The sequence below is a fragment of the Lissotriton helveticus genome, chromosome 1_2, assembly GCF_964261635.1.
Source record: "Lissotriton helveticus chromosome 1_2, aLisHel1.1, whole genome shotgun sequence".
Classification (NCBI taxonomy): Eukaryota; Metazoa; Chordata; class Amphibia; order Caudata; family Salamandridae; genus Lissotriton; species Lissotriton helveticus.
Genome location: NC_136058.1, coordinates 282,882,551 through 282,898,642, shown reverse-complemented (window position 1 = coordinate 282,898,642; position 16,092 = coordinate 282,882,551). Strand labels below are relative to the sequence as shown.

Here is a 16,092-nt window from a genome sequence, read left to right as displayed (position 1 = left end):
GCAGTGTGTGGGGGGGCTCTGTGTGTGGGGGGCTGTGTGTGGGGGGCTGTTTGGGGGGCTGTGTGTGTGTGGGGGGGCTCTGTGTGTGTGTGTGTGGGGGGGCTCTGTGTGTGTGTGGGGGGGCTCTGTGTGTGGGGGGGCTCTGTGTGTGGGGAGGGCTCTGTGTGGGGGGCTCTCTGTGGGTGTGTGTGTGTGGCATTTGCGAGAGATTAAGCTATTGGCATTGTAAATGACAATGCCATTTATTTATCTGTTTTCAAAACCAACACATAAATAAAAATGTTGTCATTTACAATGCCAATAGCTCTAACTTTTGCAAAGGCGAAACCGTTGCATTGTAAATGCTTGTTCTAACATGTTGGTAAGATCTAAAAGAAAAGGGTCTTTGGGTCCAGGGGGCCTGTACATAAGACATCCTTTGAGAGTGTGATGGTTAGAGAGTGTAAGGTTGAAGTCCAGTGCTTCGAATAGGTCTGTGGAGCTACCCTGAAAGGATCCTCTAAGTGACTTATGGTGTATTATGGCAAGTCCCCCACCTCTCTTCTTAACTCTATTTAGGACGAAACACTCATAGTCCGGAGGGGTGGCTGTGACGATGTCAGGGCCCGAGGCCGCATCCGTCCATGATTCCGTAATAAAGGCTATTTTTACTTCGGAATCCAGAATTAGGTCCGCCAACTCAGTGCTATGTTTCACCAAAGATCTGGCATTAAGTAGCAAACATTTCGCCGTAGTGTATGTTTTATTTCCTAGGAGTCTAGTGGGAGCCGAGATGTAAGTGCTGGCCTGCCATAGGGGTTTGGGGAGAACTTGCCTGCAATTGCGACAGAGGTAGGGATGGATTGTGCCTCTTCACGTAAGTCCAGGTGAAAACAGTTGGCCGGCTTGTCAGCACACCGTAGGGCCAATAGGGTATCACGGTTGTAGGAAAGGGACGGCATAGGTTTCAGAGGTTGTGGGCCAGGGGTCTTGGCGCAAGGCGCGGGCTCGGCGCGGACGAGCGCAGAAGGGCTCGCCTTGCGCGAGCCTTCGGCGCGCCGCCGGCGCGCCCGCTGCGCTCGTCCGCTGCGCTTCCTAGGAAAGGATGCCATTTTATACAAGAAGGAGCGGGAGGGGCAGAGCACTAGTCTGCTCGCCCAGCTCCTCACTCAAGATGGCGGTTCCCCGGGGGGAGAGTTGGCTCCGGTTCGAGCCCAGCGTGAGTAAATAATCACTCACATACCCAACATGTGCAAAAACGCTTTTAAAATTACTTTTAAGATCAGCAATAAAATGAATAGAGTTTAAAATTACAAATGAGCAGCAATATCACATTTCCAACCACTGATCCCGGCTTTCCGCCTCAGGATCGTGCAAACACACACCGCTTGTCAATCAGTAGCCTAGACAGCATTGTAATATGTACATGTAATATGTACATGTCCATATGTGTCAATAATAGACTTTAAGTTTAGTTGGTGAGGTCTTTCAGAGTCAAGAAACCTGGTTGGTGACTAACAAACCACCCCAATGTGGAGTGAAAACAATATCATGTAAGAGGTCTAAACGATGGTGATTAATTGTTTTTATACTCCAGGCAGAAAATGTGTGCAGTCGTTGAGAGCGCCACATCATCTTTCATCAGTTGAATGTGGAGAGAGAAGTCACATTGGGTACAGTTTGGGAGGAAGGAAAGGCAATGGGGAAAAGCTTTCAATGCATAGGCATTGCATAGCACTCTGCACCAAGGTAAAAAGAACAGAGAAATAAAACATGGGCTACAGGACGTTAGGCAGTGCGACAATGGGAGCAGCGCATAGAGATTCTGGTGGCTAAATAATTGACTGCACCAAGAAGATCGCTTCAGAAAGAAAAATGCCTCACGACTGGCTGAACAATTCAGTGTCTTTACTTAAGTCTTATACATTCAGGAGGGACCCGTGCCTTCTGTTTTCAACTGATCATCTATTATGTACTTTACACACAGTTCCATAGCCTTTTTTACACCAAAACGTCTGGAAAATATTTGTAACACTTAGAAAACAATTCATATGTTGCAGTGAGTAAATATTGTGAGCACCTTTTTAACAAGCAATTTCAAACATATCCAATGTACATTTTTTATTAATCATATATGTACAAAATCCATAATGTTTTTAATAAAAAACATTTCGCTTCACGTCACGTTAATTATCGATAGGAAGAAATGTACTCGAGTGAATATGATCTGGGAATAGTTCTATCACAACATACCACCCGAGCAACATTGCCATGTGATGGTGAAAAATATATTTTTGTCGAGGGCACACATGAAATGCAAAGTGTAATGAAATATTTTCGTGACTTTTTCATTCGTGTAAGGAAAGAAGCCTTTGAGAGATGAAAGGTACACATTAACATTAAATATACACTCCTCAGTCCATTTGACTACTTAGAATGACATTCTTTCAAGCCTCCGAGCAACACTAAAATAAAATAAGAAGAATTCAGATTAATCATTTAACTGAAAAGTTTGTTTTACCGAAAGGTGTAGGTCGTGCCGTGCAGTACGGTTGATTTAACGTTTATTAACTATTTCCTTCCTATGTATTTTTTAGAGTTGAAAGTGCTGGGGCCGTTTCTTAACAGCTGCCCTGCTCAGCCAAGCCTGATTTTGTTCACTTGCACTCTTTTAAGTCCGTTCGTTGTCGAAGTTTCCCCAGGTTAGATCTATATTTTCAGACTACACAGTTTAGAAATAGTGAGAAGGGTTTGCATTTTTCAGAGAATTATACACTAGCTTAGTTAATAGAAATATGTGCCAAGGGGCTCAGTGCTCTTCGGGATCCGGGTGATGCTCTAGAGGGTCCACCTCCAGATCTCCCCAAGCTCGGGAAAACGTACGCACCCTGAGCTTAGAGGTGATCAGACGAGGGAAATATGTGAAGCGGCCGGGGGAAGGTGCTGCACAGGCTGAGGCAAATCTGAAATGACAAATGACAACCTGTTAAGAAGGCCTGTGACTTTATCCGCCTTCCGTAACCTCCCTATGACGCTTCACATACCTTGGTGTATTAAACGCAGTGTGGAAATCGCGGAACAGACTCTGTACCCTCTCTCCTATCGTGGAACTCCTGGTGAATGCCTATAAAACACAAGCACAGATTAACATACCTGATCCACTCCCCTTCCTGATTAGTCTCCTAATATAACCTGACTTAGTACACACCTGATTCTATGCCTATTTGGACCAAAAACCAGGTCAGCGTTCCCAGACCTAGGGGTTCTTCTCAGCCTATGTATAATGGTTCACAACCGTTCTTCTTCTGTTCCGTCACAGAAGTAGGATCAATAGTCTCCGTGTAACGGCACCCAAGCACCAACCCAAAAGAAAGTAATAAAGCAAAAACAAAACCGGAACAATCCCCAGAGGTGAAATGCCCTTCCGTCGCCTTACCTCCAACACCACTAGGAGTCTACAGGATTCCGGGCTCCTTAGTTGCGGTAACGTCCGATTCCGGGAGTAGCGTGAGCACCTCCACCAGATAAGCAGAAAACCGCTCAAAGAACGAAATACTCAGTATGGTCTCCGATCCCCGAGGGTAACCTCAAGACCCCCGCTAGGAATCACCCGTAGAATATTCAGGGAATCGTCACTGGTGTCCGTGTCTTCGCGTTAGAGAAGGCGAAGCACCACAGCACCGATTGACGCGTCTCCGCCGCCACACTCGTCCAAGGTTCCGAAGCACCTACGAAGCAGGGTCTGTGTCTTCGCGTAGGTTCCGACAGCAAAGCACCACAGGACCCTCCCAGTGAGTCAGCCGACTACACTGTATTCGCTTAGCAGCGGAATGGCAAACAATAGCCAGACCAACAAGGGGTGTCAGTGTCTTCGCGAAGCTCAGCGAAGCACCACCACACCCACACGGTAACGGGCAGCCGCTCCGTTCCAGTACCGGGATAACAGCAAAATCCAATACAACCCGACTTCCGGGTTCAGATCGTATAAATAGTTTCCGCCCACAGGCCGCCGAGACTTCTGGGACATGTAGTCCTCTATAACCAGGCAGGCGTGGATAGCAGGGGAATCAGATCCTGACAATATGTGGTTAAGTAAATGCACTTTAGACAGTGCAAGGGCATAAAAAAGGTCGCTTGAGCCCGTGCAACTGTTCATTACACGGCCTGTTCTCAGTTTCCATCTCTTACTTTATTTATTTTTAAAATTATATTTGGAGGTTTATAATGTTCTGCATAACCGTGCGGTAACCTGGCTGCGTGTAATATTGTTTTTAGCAAACATGTTTCCTGCGCTTATTGTTCTGAGTTACGGCAAAATGTTGAAAAATATTATGGCCAGGGACTACCTAAAACCCCCCCTCCTTTATTAAACTTTATTAAATTACATGAGTGGAATTTCTTTGGAAGCGGGGGTTGTACAATCCCCGGCTGTGTTTATTAAACATAGAATTAAAACAAAATTGAAATAAACAAATATTTACATGAGTACGCAGAAAACATTTTTGCATGACATCAGTTCAGTTCAAAAACTTTTTTTGGGTTTAGTTCAAAACCATAAAAGTTACACAACAAAAAAAACAAATTAAATGACAGTGCTAGTGTTTAAGATGACAACCAGAACAGCAATAATAATTAATAAATAGATAAAGAGAAAACCTGAGGAGAGCACTCTTTACTGATCCATGTAGTTCCTAGAGTTAAAAATAGCTTTTAAAAAACCCACTATAAAGAGTAAACAGTCCTCTTTCAGTAGTTGCAAATACACCAATGCAGGACGCACCTGACTAAAATTCAATCTTTTTAAAATAGGAACCAAGTAGCGTTTACAAGGGAAATCATAAAATTTGCATAAAAACATAAAAAGCAGCATATCCTGCGGAGACTTCCTTTCGCAGCTGCAGGGAGCTGCTACGTTACCTCTGGTAAAACATTTGGGTCTGGCAAGCAGAAGGTGAAAGAGGTTCAGCCGAAACCTGTTTAATAAAATATGTTCATGTGTGGACAGAGCCCCCATGAGGTAAGGCTCTGCCCTAGGGGTTGTTTAAAGCATAATATATGTCCGCACACTCGATTTCTGTACCTCCTTAGCTTCCCTATCCGTGTTCCTTTCTGACAAGGCTACCGTAATTACCTCCACATCTCTCTTAGTGATGCATTCGGGATTGGAAAATAGGTCCCCCCTGCCTAGCCTTCCAAGGTTTTTCTTCACATAACTCAGCCACGGAATGCGAGCTGCATTATCAAGGGCCATGCAATCTCTTATACTCTGGTGGGTGAGAGGGAGATGTATATTCAACCAGCAATTTAACCAACAGGTCAGGGGTCGCAAAGAGAGCACATTGTTTACATAAGGTACCCCCAACTCCTTGTGGACCGCTAAGTTGGATGTACCCTGTGGAACAAATAATAAACATTTCAGGAAGTCGTTTTCTGACACTTGAAGGGTATGACTCGCATTGTATCCCCATATTTCGCTGCCATAAGAAGCTATGGCCATGCTTTTCGCCTGGTACACTTGAAGCATAGCTCCTGTGGGCTTCTTCCCTAATTTGGAAGCAAAACTTAAGGTAGCTGAATTCGCCCTAGCCAGGTCCCCCTTTTTTTTCTGTAGTAATGGGCTCCAATTTAACTTCTCATCACAGAGGACCCCTAGGTAGGAAAACCCGTTTCTACGGGGGATCTTAGCTTCTCCCACTCTAAATTACATTGATAAATACAGATGTCAGATGGATAACCTTAACATAATTCTAGTGCAAGGTATTTCCTATCCGAATCTAACATATTATCCATAATCATACAGCATTAACTTTTTCTGCGTATCCTATTTGGGCCTACAGCAAGGTCAATAACTGGTGTCAGATCCTTATCAATTAACCTCGCCCTCCAGTCGGAGTGCGCATGCGCAGAGGGCCCGTTCACCGTGAGGGTACCCCCCCCCCCCAGGTTACCCCCAAACGCTCTATTAACTCCATTAAATGTTATGTTATGTTATATTAAAAATATTTATACCGCGCTCGGTCACCAAACGGTTTCATGGCGCGCAAAACAACAGCAGAGGGAACAGTGCAGCGGAATAACTCAGTAGGCTAGCTGAAAGAGATGGGTCTTAAGTAATTTGCGGAAGCAGACATAGCGAGGGCAGAGTCTAAGGGAAATAGGAAGGGAGTTCCACAGAGTGGGGGCCAAGAAAGAGAAGCACGATCCTCCATGCTTTTTACGTTTATACCTTGGAGTCATCAGCAAGTTAAAGGGAGCCCTTGCATCTCTGCGCTGTGTACTGGCGTCATTGTGCACGTGCGGTGTGGCCAACCAGCCTAGAGAAAGCGTGATTCCCCCCTCCCCTACCGGCTGTAACTGCCCCTGGAGTTCTAGGAGAGACCACTTGTCCCTCCCCTTTGGCGACCCCATTCAAGAATAGCGCCGCCCTCTAAGGACCTTAAATTTACTGCTCACTAATCATGACCTTACCGCCTGACCAAGGAATAGCACTAATTACGACGAATGAAGACCTGTAAACTGGATAAAGTTCTAAGGAACAAAATATATTCGTACAACACACCTGTAATCCATTACATAAGCAACAAACCTGCGAAAAAACCTTCATAAATCACAACACCAATAATCTGCTTACTAGAGGCTGGTGAGGCAGGCTGTGGAGCGCGGAGTCAAAGAGGCAGACTCTCGCGCTCCACGGCCTTTTCACCTCTCACCTGCCAGGCCGGTTCGAACCGGCCTGGCTTTTACTCCTCTGGTGACCCGGAATTGATTCTATCACTTCCGGGTCACTGGGAGGCCCGGGGACCAATTGGCTTGGAGACGTGCCTGTCGCGTCATTATAGCGCGACAGGCTTGCCTCCACGATAGGGGGAGGGGGGGGGGGGGCGGTGCGCCCGCCATACTTGTGGAGTGGCCGATGCCGGCCCTGCCTTTCTCAAATCTTCAGTTGTTGAGTTTTGGTTCCAGTATACAGTTCATTTTTCTTCCCTTGTGCTGATGTATAAATACGGGTATGAATGGGGTTAAACAATTCTTGAAGTGGCTGATGGCCGATGTTGTGTTCGGATGGCAATCGTTAATAAACATGTCTGTTATTTGCACCCCTTTACAAAGTCCACACCCGAGGGAGTCTTTCGGGAGCGGCTGCAGCCGGGTCCTTGCCTTACTGTTTGATAACAGGAAGAGCATGAGTCCTCGTGGCGACCTGCCTGGCTGTGTTACATGCTACTGCTGCCAATTCTCCGAGAGCAAGATTAGAGCCAGCCTTCCTGGATCTGACTGCAAACCAGTCTTTAATCTGGCCATCACAAACAAAATATCCAGTGGTCAGTCCAGCCATGGACAGGGGAGCACACTTCAGTTCTTTACTGTGAATGTGTTGGTTATACTTTCAGGATCAACATACAAAGGGACTGGTCGAGCTTGTCATATAAAGCAGTACCATAAGTGACATATACGAGAGATCCTGGAGTTGATACCTCTTCCAGTGCCTCTAGGGTATTAAGAAGATTGTTAACCTGTGGAGGGAAAGATAAGTTAGTGACTCCTCTGAAACAGTCCTTCACAAATGAGCTGTATTGTTTGGGCCTTGAGGGATTGTCTTCCATTGTAAAGTGCTGATTCATCCATTGGCAAGATTGAATACCTGTTTTGTGCTGCGACATCATGCAGTCAACAGTACTTTTATTTAGGCAAAAGGGGTACCTCGGATAGTCGAACAACTAAAGTATCTTGCAATACATTTTGCTGCAGTGGCTCTAAAGTATTACTTACACAGAAAGTTAAAAGGGAATAACAGAAAGCAATTAATCTCTTAGGAGATCCTAAACTGGGGTTAGTGAGTGTTGGTGTAAACAAGAGTAATGCTTCAAAGGCAAAAATAATGTTTGAATATTGCTCTAAATTATGCACATGACAGGAAATTGACCTTACAACCAGACTTTGAAGCCTTCTTCTGGAGATTATTGTGAAAGAAGCTTCTCACAGGAAGATGGAACTATCGTCCTATTGCACAAGAAGAGGTGAAATGCAACTAACAAGCTGAAAAAAATAGTAAAACCAGGTATATTTGGTTTCACTGCTGATTTCAATAAGACATTAAGACGACGATGATGCAGTTGGTGAAAACTTCTAACCCGAACCATGTAAATATGTGCCCATGTTATTGGCTATCCCTTTGTTGAATGTGGACATTACGTATGTGAAAACATCCAGGACAGCATTGTGGAGGCAGTCATTAAAACCTATATTCACAGGGATCAGGTAGGTCTTATTGGAATTAGGCGATTGGCTCTCTGTAGAAGACAGCCAATGCATGTGGTGGTAATGTGTACGGAGATATATTTCCTCGACAGAAATGGAAAAGGTATAAAAAAGAATGACATGGTCCTTGTTACCGATGCAGAGCCAATATGAGATGTCTTAGGTATTCGTGAAGTGGAAAAGCATCTTGTGTACACTCTCACAAGCATTGGGTTTATATATGATCAGTGCAGCCTAAGAAGAGGTGTAAAACAAAGTTCCTTTTCACCACTATTATTTACACTATCCTCGAAACCTCTGGCAATCTGAATTAAAGCGGAACAGGAAATTGGGGGAGTAACTTAAGTGTCTGACCACATTTCTGTTGCACACAATCACTGAGGCATCCGACGGAGCCATCCCCAAAACTATAGGAAAAGTAGAGGCATGTTTAACATGTTTGAGGTATAAGATGAACTGGAGCAAAAAGTGCTCCCATTGAACAAATCGATTACAAAACAATGGATCCCAGTAAAACTGCCCCTGTAGTACCAAATTTAAATGTTTGAGCTCCTATGTATTACACTAATGTTAAATCAGCAGTGTAAGACACACCTAGTGGTTTCAATGGAGAAAATCAATCAGTCATTTTAAGAACACAACATCTTCTTAGAAATTGTGAAGGGTACTCAGCGTAATGATGTATTTTATTTGATTCAATGATATCCTCTAGACACTAAATAGCATGTTCTACATCTTGCTGTGGCCAGGGAAGATACCAACATTGAGGTTGATTCACCTGTAAGGCACTAGGATGGGTGGGGGATTAAGGGATTTCGCTGCTAACCCCACAATTATGAGCTTTTGTGTTTGTCCTGGCACACTGGCTTAGTTTGAGAAAAGGGGAATAAGTTCCTTAATGGGTGTACATGTACCACACTATTGATGGGCATGAAGGAAGAAGCAAAAGAAGTGGCAGACATCCTGATCAATTCTACACCAATCACACCAAATACACACTGCATGAAGCTAATTGCACTAGGTTTTGCAGTATGTCCGAAACCGTCTGGTAAAAAGGGGGATAATGACATTGTAAAATGAGGAACATGTTTCACCAACAACCTCCAAAGTTCTTTGGAGAACTGGGGAAAGTTATAGTTTTTGGGTAAGGATGCTTTTGTAGATACCTTAAGCTGGGGTATTGCCTCGGAGGATTGATACTGATTGCATAAGAAGGGGCAGGTGAGAAACACTATGGAACAATACCACAGGACTTGACCAAGAGTCTTTGAGTTTTTGCAAAGGCCATGGGTCTCCAACGGGTAGTTCTGCAGCTACCCATTGGTAGTTTACTTGCACAGTTTACTCACCAGTACCCTGGATGTTGCTCCCTGAAGTGCAGCCCAGCACAGTACTTAATTCAGTGGGCCTATATAGCCTATTGAAGGTCATTTTGCAGAGTGTGTTAACGCAAATTTGAAAGTACATGTTTTATGGAAAACCTTGTATTTTGAGAAACTAACCTGCTAACGTTTAAAAACAAAATGACTGAAAATACAAAATCTATTTAGCTGCTCTTTGAATGGTAGTTCATTCCGAGTTGTAGGGAATTATAGATTTTTGTATTTCCATTATGTCAGTTGGCATCTACTGTTGTGATTATTTCATTAGGCACGAGGATGCATTTTATTATGATAAAGCGTTTTCTGACATTGCTGTTAGTAACCCCTAATGCATTGGGTGAGTATTGTTCTACTAGAAGATCATATTTTAAATATCTGCCAGGCAATATATTGTATCCAGAATATAGACTATCACAATAGCATGAACATAAATATATAAAGGTAAGAATAGTTTTATTTACGCTCTTATGTCCTCATGTGTTTATCTTGAAGATGCACAGAAGTTCAAGATTCGCAGATATGAAGTTTAGCATCGTAAATCTGAACTTACCTATTTTTGTACCTTCATGATAATATATCAGTTTGCATTCTTAATATGAGATTTTGCTCAATATGCTAATGTGCATCTGGGTTGCGACTACTAGTAACCATGCAAGGTGTAGCCACTAATATGATTAACCGTTGTTGCAGTAGTGACCACATTAGAGACAAAGTCAGTTGCTCAGGACTATTAGTAGCTCTTGTTAAAGAGAAAGTTGGCGACCCCTGGTGTAGACCAAGTGTTCATTAACCGTGACAGTGTTGAATCTTGACAAGTGCTTCTGACTCGATGAGCCCAATGTCAACTAAGAGAAGATACCTGAGAATGACCACAGGGGAGATAGAATTGGCTCAGATCTTACTAATTGCAGAGTGGAAGTCCAAGGAGCATAGCCTAGAGGGATATTGAGCATCATACTCAGTGGGACATATTGGACACCAGTGCGGCAGGATAAAGTATTGTGTTGTATTGTAATTGCATTTATATAGTGCTTACTACCCCTGATGAGGCATCAAAGCGCTTTTTCGGTGAGTAACACGCTACTCCAGAACCTATAAAGGATTTGTGGTGAATTAGTATAGTGAAATATGGAAATCATTTGAGTGGTGGATATGTTAGTCAGGTATTTGGATTGAGAAGGATAGTGGAGGGATAGAAGAGGAAAAATATTTGCATATATAGCGCTTGCTACCCTTGATGGGGTGTTGAAGCTCTTTTATGGCGAGTAGCATGCTACTTCGGAACCCATAATGGATTAGTGGTAAATTAGTATAATGAAATATGAAAGTAATTTAAGTGGTGTTGGTAGGTGAGCTGAGGAACATTTACTCGCAAACTTTTTTGGTAGGCAAAACTCTGGGGATTTTATGGATACTTGAAACTTCCAGCCACTGGATCCTAGTATTGTAGTATTTTGAAGCAATTTTGTAGTGTTTTTTTTTTTTAGGTTTGGCTTTGATGTACTGTATCAGTTGATCCGAATTGCTGTCTGATCCAGGTCCGGTTAAGAGGCTTTTTTTCTTGTGTGCGGGGCACTGGTTACTGAGCCTGAGGGCCCGAAAGGTGCTCCTGTCCTGTTGCTCTTCCTCGGTGCTGTTCTTTGGCATGCCATTGTCGCAGATGGTGTGAGAACGATGGGACAAGTTAGCTGGTCTAGGATTGAGAGAGTGTGTGTGTGTATTGTCTAGCCAGTGTGGTAAGATTGGGGTGTCATGCCTGAAACCTAGGAGGGTGATTTGGGGTCCCAGATGGAATTATTTAAATATGGCCAGACTGGACCTTAATATAGAGGATTCATTCATGGGGGAATGATGCCCTGCGAACTTCAGTGTGAGGTTGGTATTGGAGAAATAGATATGTATGTTGTTTAGGCGACCCTTGACCCTGTCACCAGGCAGGTCGCCCCCCTCACCCCACACAGCCCCCCTGTGTGCCCTGTGCCCGCAGCTGCTGCTGCTCGTATTTTGGTATGTGCCCCGTAATTGGTTTGTACCTGCTTTTTTGATCCACTGCTATTTCTGCGTATTTCCTGCTTGTCTGCTGTCTTGCCCCCATTTTGCCTTGTCTCCCTTGTGTCCCATTTTGTCTGTGTCCCCATTTGCCTTCTGGGTCCCCTGCGGACCCGCCCCCTGCAGTCCCATTCGCGACCCCGCTTCCGCCTCCCAGCTGCTCCTCCCTCCCACATCCCCTCATATGGAGGCCACGCCTAAGGCAAGCCTGTCTGCACCCGTCAGCGCCTGGACCCCGCCCAGCACCAGGACCCCCGGCTCCCACACACACCACGACGCCCACCTCGGCTAAGACTCCGCGGTACAAAAGGGGGTGGTGATGGACGGAGCATCTGAACCAATCAAACACTCACACCCAGTCAACAGATCTGGGTTTAATTCATCACCGTTCTTTAGCCCACTCTGCCACCCCAGTTCAGACATGGCCATATGCAAATCAGTCTGACCCTGTGCCTCATGGGAACAGTCCAGCCCGAACTGCCAAGCCATGCCTTCCCTGGATCGGAAACAAGCTTCCGAGGACCGGTTTCTGGCATTTCAGCCGTCTTCAGCCCGGCTTGCTTGAATCCAGTGGCAAAGTGAGCAAGGGACTCACGTCTGAGCATACCCTGCCAACTTATGGCGAACAAAGCAGTACAAAAGGGGGTGGTGATGGATGGAGCATCTGAACCAATCAAACACTCACATCCAGTCAACAGATCTGGGTTTAATCCATCACCGTTCTTTAGCCCACTCTGCCACTCCAGTTCAGTCATGGCCATATGCAAATCAGTCTGACCCTGTGCCTCATGGGAACAGTCCAGCCCGAACTGCCAAGCCATGCCTTCCCTGGATCGGAAACAAGCTTCCGAGGACCGGTTTCTGGCATTTCAGCCGTCTTCAGCCCAGCTTGCTTGAATCCAGTGGCAAAGTGAGCAAGGGACTCACGTCTGAGCATACCCTGCCAACTTATGGCGTGAAGGTCATCGAAAAGGCCGTCCACGAACAACTGACCAGCTTCCTCGAAGAGAACAACATCCTGGTTCCGTAGCAACCACAGCACTGAAGCTGCCCTCATCGCCGCCACGGACGACATCAGGACCCTGCTCGACAATGGTTAAACCTCATCCTCATCCTCCTGGACCTGCCAGCCGCTTTCGACACAGTCTGCCACCGCACACTAAGGGCATGCCTCTACGACGCCAGAATCCCAAGAGAAGGCCCTGGACTGGACCACCTCATTCCTCTCCGGTAGAACTCAGAGCGTCCACCTCCCCCCCTTCTGCTCTGAGGCGACAGAGATCATCTGTGACGTACCCCAAAGGCTCATCCCTCAGCCCAACGCTTTTCAACGTCTACATGGCACCGCTCGCCCACATCGCCTGACGGCACGACCTCAACATAATCTCCTACGCCAACGACACCCAGCTGATCCTCTCCTTCACCAATCACCCCCACACTGCCAAAACCAACCTCCACGAAGGAATGAAGGCCGTCGCTGACTGGATCAGAAACAACCGACTGAAGCTGAACTCGGACGGAGGTCCTCATCCTCGGTTCCACCCCCTCGGCCTGGGACGACTCCTGGTAGCCAACGGCACTAGTAGCACCCCCTACACCCACCAACCACGCATGAAACCTAGGGGTCATCCTCAACTCCACTCTCTCCATGACGAAGCAGGTCAACGCCGTCTCCTCCTGCTGCTTCAACACCCTCCGCATGCTTCGCAGGATCTTCAAGTGGATCCCCACCGAAACTAGGAGGACGGTCACCCAGGCCCTCGTCAGCAGTAGACTCGACTATGGTAACGCACTCTTCCAGGAGCCCCGGCCAGACTCCTGAACCGGCTTCAACGCATCCAGAATGCCTCTGCACGCCTGATCCTCGACATCCCCCGCCGCAGCCACATCACACCCCACCTGAGAGACCTGCACTGGCTCCCCATCAACAAGAGGATAACCTTCAAGCTCCTCAACCACGCACAAAAGGCACTCCACGACACTGGACCAGCGTACCTCAACAGCAGACTCAGCCTCTACACCCCCACCCGCCATCTCCGCTCAGCAGACCGCGCCCTCGCCACCATCCCCCACATCTAAAGAGTGACCTCCGGCGTCAGATCATTCTCCCACCTCGCCGCCAAGACGTGGCACACCCTCCCCATCCGCCTACGGCAGATCAAAGACCTCTTAGCCTTCAGGAGACTCCTTAAGACCTGTCTCTTCGAACAGTAGCAGCGTTACCCCCCACCTCCCAGCTCCTTGAGACCCTCACGGGTATGTAGTGCGCTTTACAAATGCTAGGATTGATTGATTGATTGATTGATTTATGAAGACTGGCAATATTCTTAAATTTGGCAAATGTTAGGTGGATGATGCACGTGGTTGCAAAGAACAATGTTATGCATTGGTTTCTAATGTAACATGGTTCTTTAAGTTGAAAACCACAATAAAAAGAATTTTTAAAAAGTGAAGTGTGAGGTAGGGAGTGTTGCTCTTGTCCGAACATACCGTTTTAAGATGGCTTTTCATGTTAGTACATTAGGTCTCTGCATACTAAAGGATGAATTGAGTTGTAAGGTAATGTTGGTTAGGAGGATGGGTTGGTCACTTGGGAAATGCCCGAACTTGACAACACTGTGGAAATCCTGGTAGTTAGGAAGGTTTCTGATTCTTTCTTAGAAAGAGTTCATGACTTAGCTATCAGTATCGCAAAGGTGATCCGATGAAAACATGACAATATGATCACAAGGATGACAGGGGTGGGGTCATTCTTGCTCTTGAGGTCCTTCTTGGGTGATAAGTGTGGAGTTTGTACTGAAGGTAGATCGGTGTACCACTGTGCGCTCTATGCAATGCAGAGTGCCTTGAAGGAGATGTGTCTTGTGCCTGAGACTCATTGAACTGCTTGAAAGTGGGGGTGAAGTAGTCACAGCTATGGAGGTACAGTAGCTGTCTGCTGAACATTGTGTGAATAATCTGGAGTCTGCTGAAAACAAACTCCGGTTTACCTAACTATAATCATGAGGTTCCCAGATTATACTGAGGAGGGCAGGATCCATGCTACATTTTCAGGAGAACCAGGTAAAACATATGAAGAGAAAACCGATCATCACTGTCACAAATCAATCAATCAATCAGGGCAAGTAAAGCACGCTACTCACCCGTGAGGGTCTCGAGGCACAGGTGGTGCTGCATTCAGATCTTCACCAACTGTCTGATGATGCAGCTCCACTAAGATTGCGGCTCGCACATAATCTGAAATCAGTCAAGTCAAAAAACACTAAAATTAAATAAACAGTAAAGCAGTAAGCAGAGATGGAAAACGACCTGCAGTGATCATGCAGGGCTGCTGCAATCAAAACTTGGCACATACGGGGGGAGTTGAAGCAAAGTCCCAGGTTCCGCAGTGCAGACCGTAGGACAGAGCAATCTAGGGGAATATTTCTTGTGTGCATTAAGGTTCGGTTCAGGAATGTCCTTCTCCTAACCAACCTGTTGCTGTAGCTCCTACTTGACTTGCACTTCTGTGCCTCAAATGGCACCATCCTGGCATGCGCCCATCTTAATAGGATTTATAGCACTCCGCTGGTTGTTTCATATTGTCCGTATCGTTAATCGGCCATTGCAGGGTTTAGAATGACTAATGATGGAGTGGTCGTGCGCACCATCGTTAGTCTAACCACCTTCATTTGTACATTTGTGTATCTTTCAGATTGTAGATGGGAAGCAGATCGGGAACCTGTTGTGATTCTACTTGGATGGGGAGGCTGCAAGGACCACTACCTGGCAAAATACAGCAACATCTATCATAATCAAGTTAGTATGCATGATATGTATATCAGAGTAAATGAAGACATTTCTATGTTGTGTCGTTTTTGAACCATTAAATATAAAATGCAGCATCATACACAATAAGGGAATAGCAACAAGCTCTAAATTGTATGGGAATACAAATGAAGAGCCTTCTTAGCATATTAAGTCAATCAATCAAACATTTGTAAAGCGCGCTGCTCACCCGTAAGGGTCTCAAGGCGCTGTGGGGGGTAGGCTGAAGCAGCTACTGGTCGAACAGCCAGGTCTTGAGAAGTCTTCTGAAGGTCAGCAGGTCCTCGGTCTGTCGTAGGTGGGTGGGGAGGATGTTTTGTATCTTGGTGGCGAGGTAGGAGAATGATCTGCCGCCAGTGGTCGTTCGGCGGATGCGTGGGTCGGTGGCGGGGGCGAGGTCGGAGGAGCAGAGCTGGCAGATCTGGGTGTAGCAGGACAGTCTGTTGTTAAGGTATTCTGGTCCGGGGTTGTGGAGTGTTTTGTGAGCGTGGGTGAGGCGCTTGAAGGTGATCCTCTTGTTGACCGGGAGCCAGTGCAGGTCTCTCAGGTGGGTGGTGATGTGGCTGTGGTGGGGTAGTCCGAGGATGAGGCATGCGGAGGCGTTTTGTATGAGTTG

At 46.1% G+C, this 16,092-nt stretch overlaps 1 protein-coding gene across 2 annotated transcripts in view; it reads left to right on the top strand.

Annotated features, from left to right (window-relative positions):
* TMEM53 (transmembrane protein 53) overlaps positions 1-16,092 on the top strand; it is a 140,303-nt gene that overhangs the window by 63,515 nt on the left and 60,696 nt on the right. Inside the window, exon 2 of one of the 2 annotated variants that reach the window (XM_078671738.1) lies at positions 15,364-15,467. The exons of the other annotated variant lie outside the window; for it this stretch is intronic. Within the exon in view, the coding sequence (XP_078527864.1) occupies positions 15,364-15,467 (104 nt within the window). The remainder of the gene's footprint in view (positions 1-15,363; positions 15,468-16,092) is intronic. 2 annotated transcript variants of the gene reach the window in all.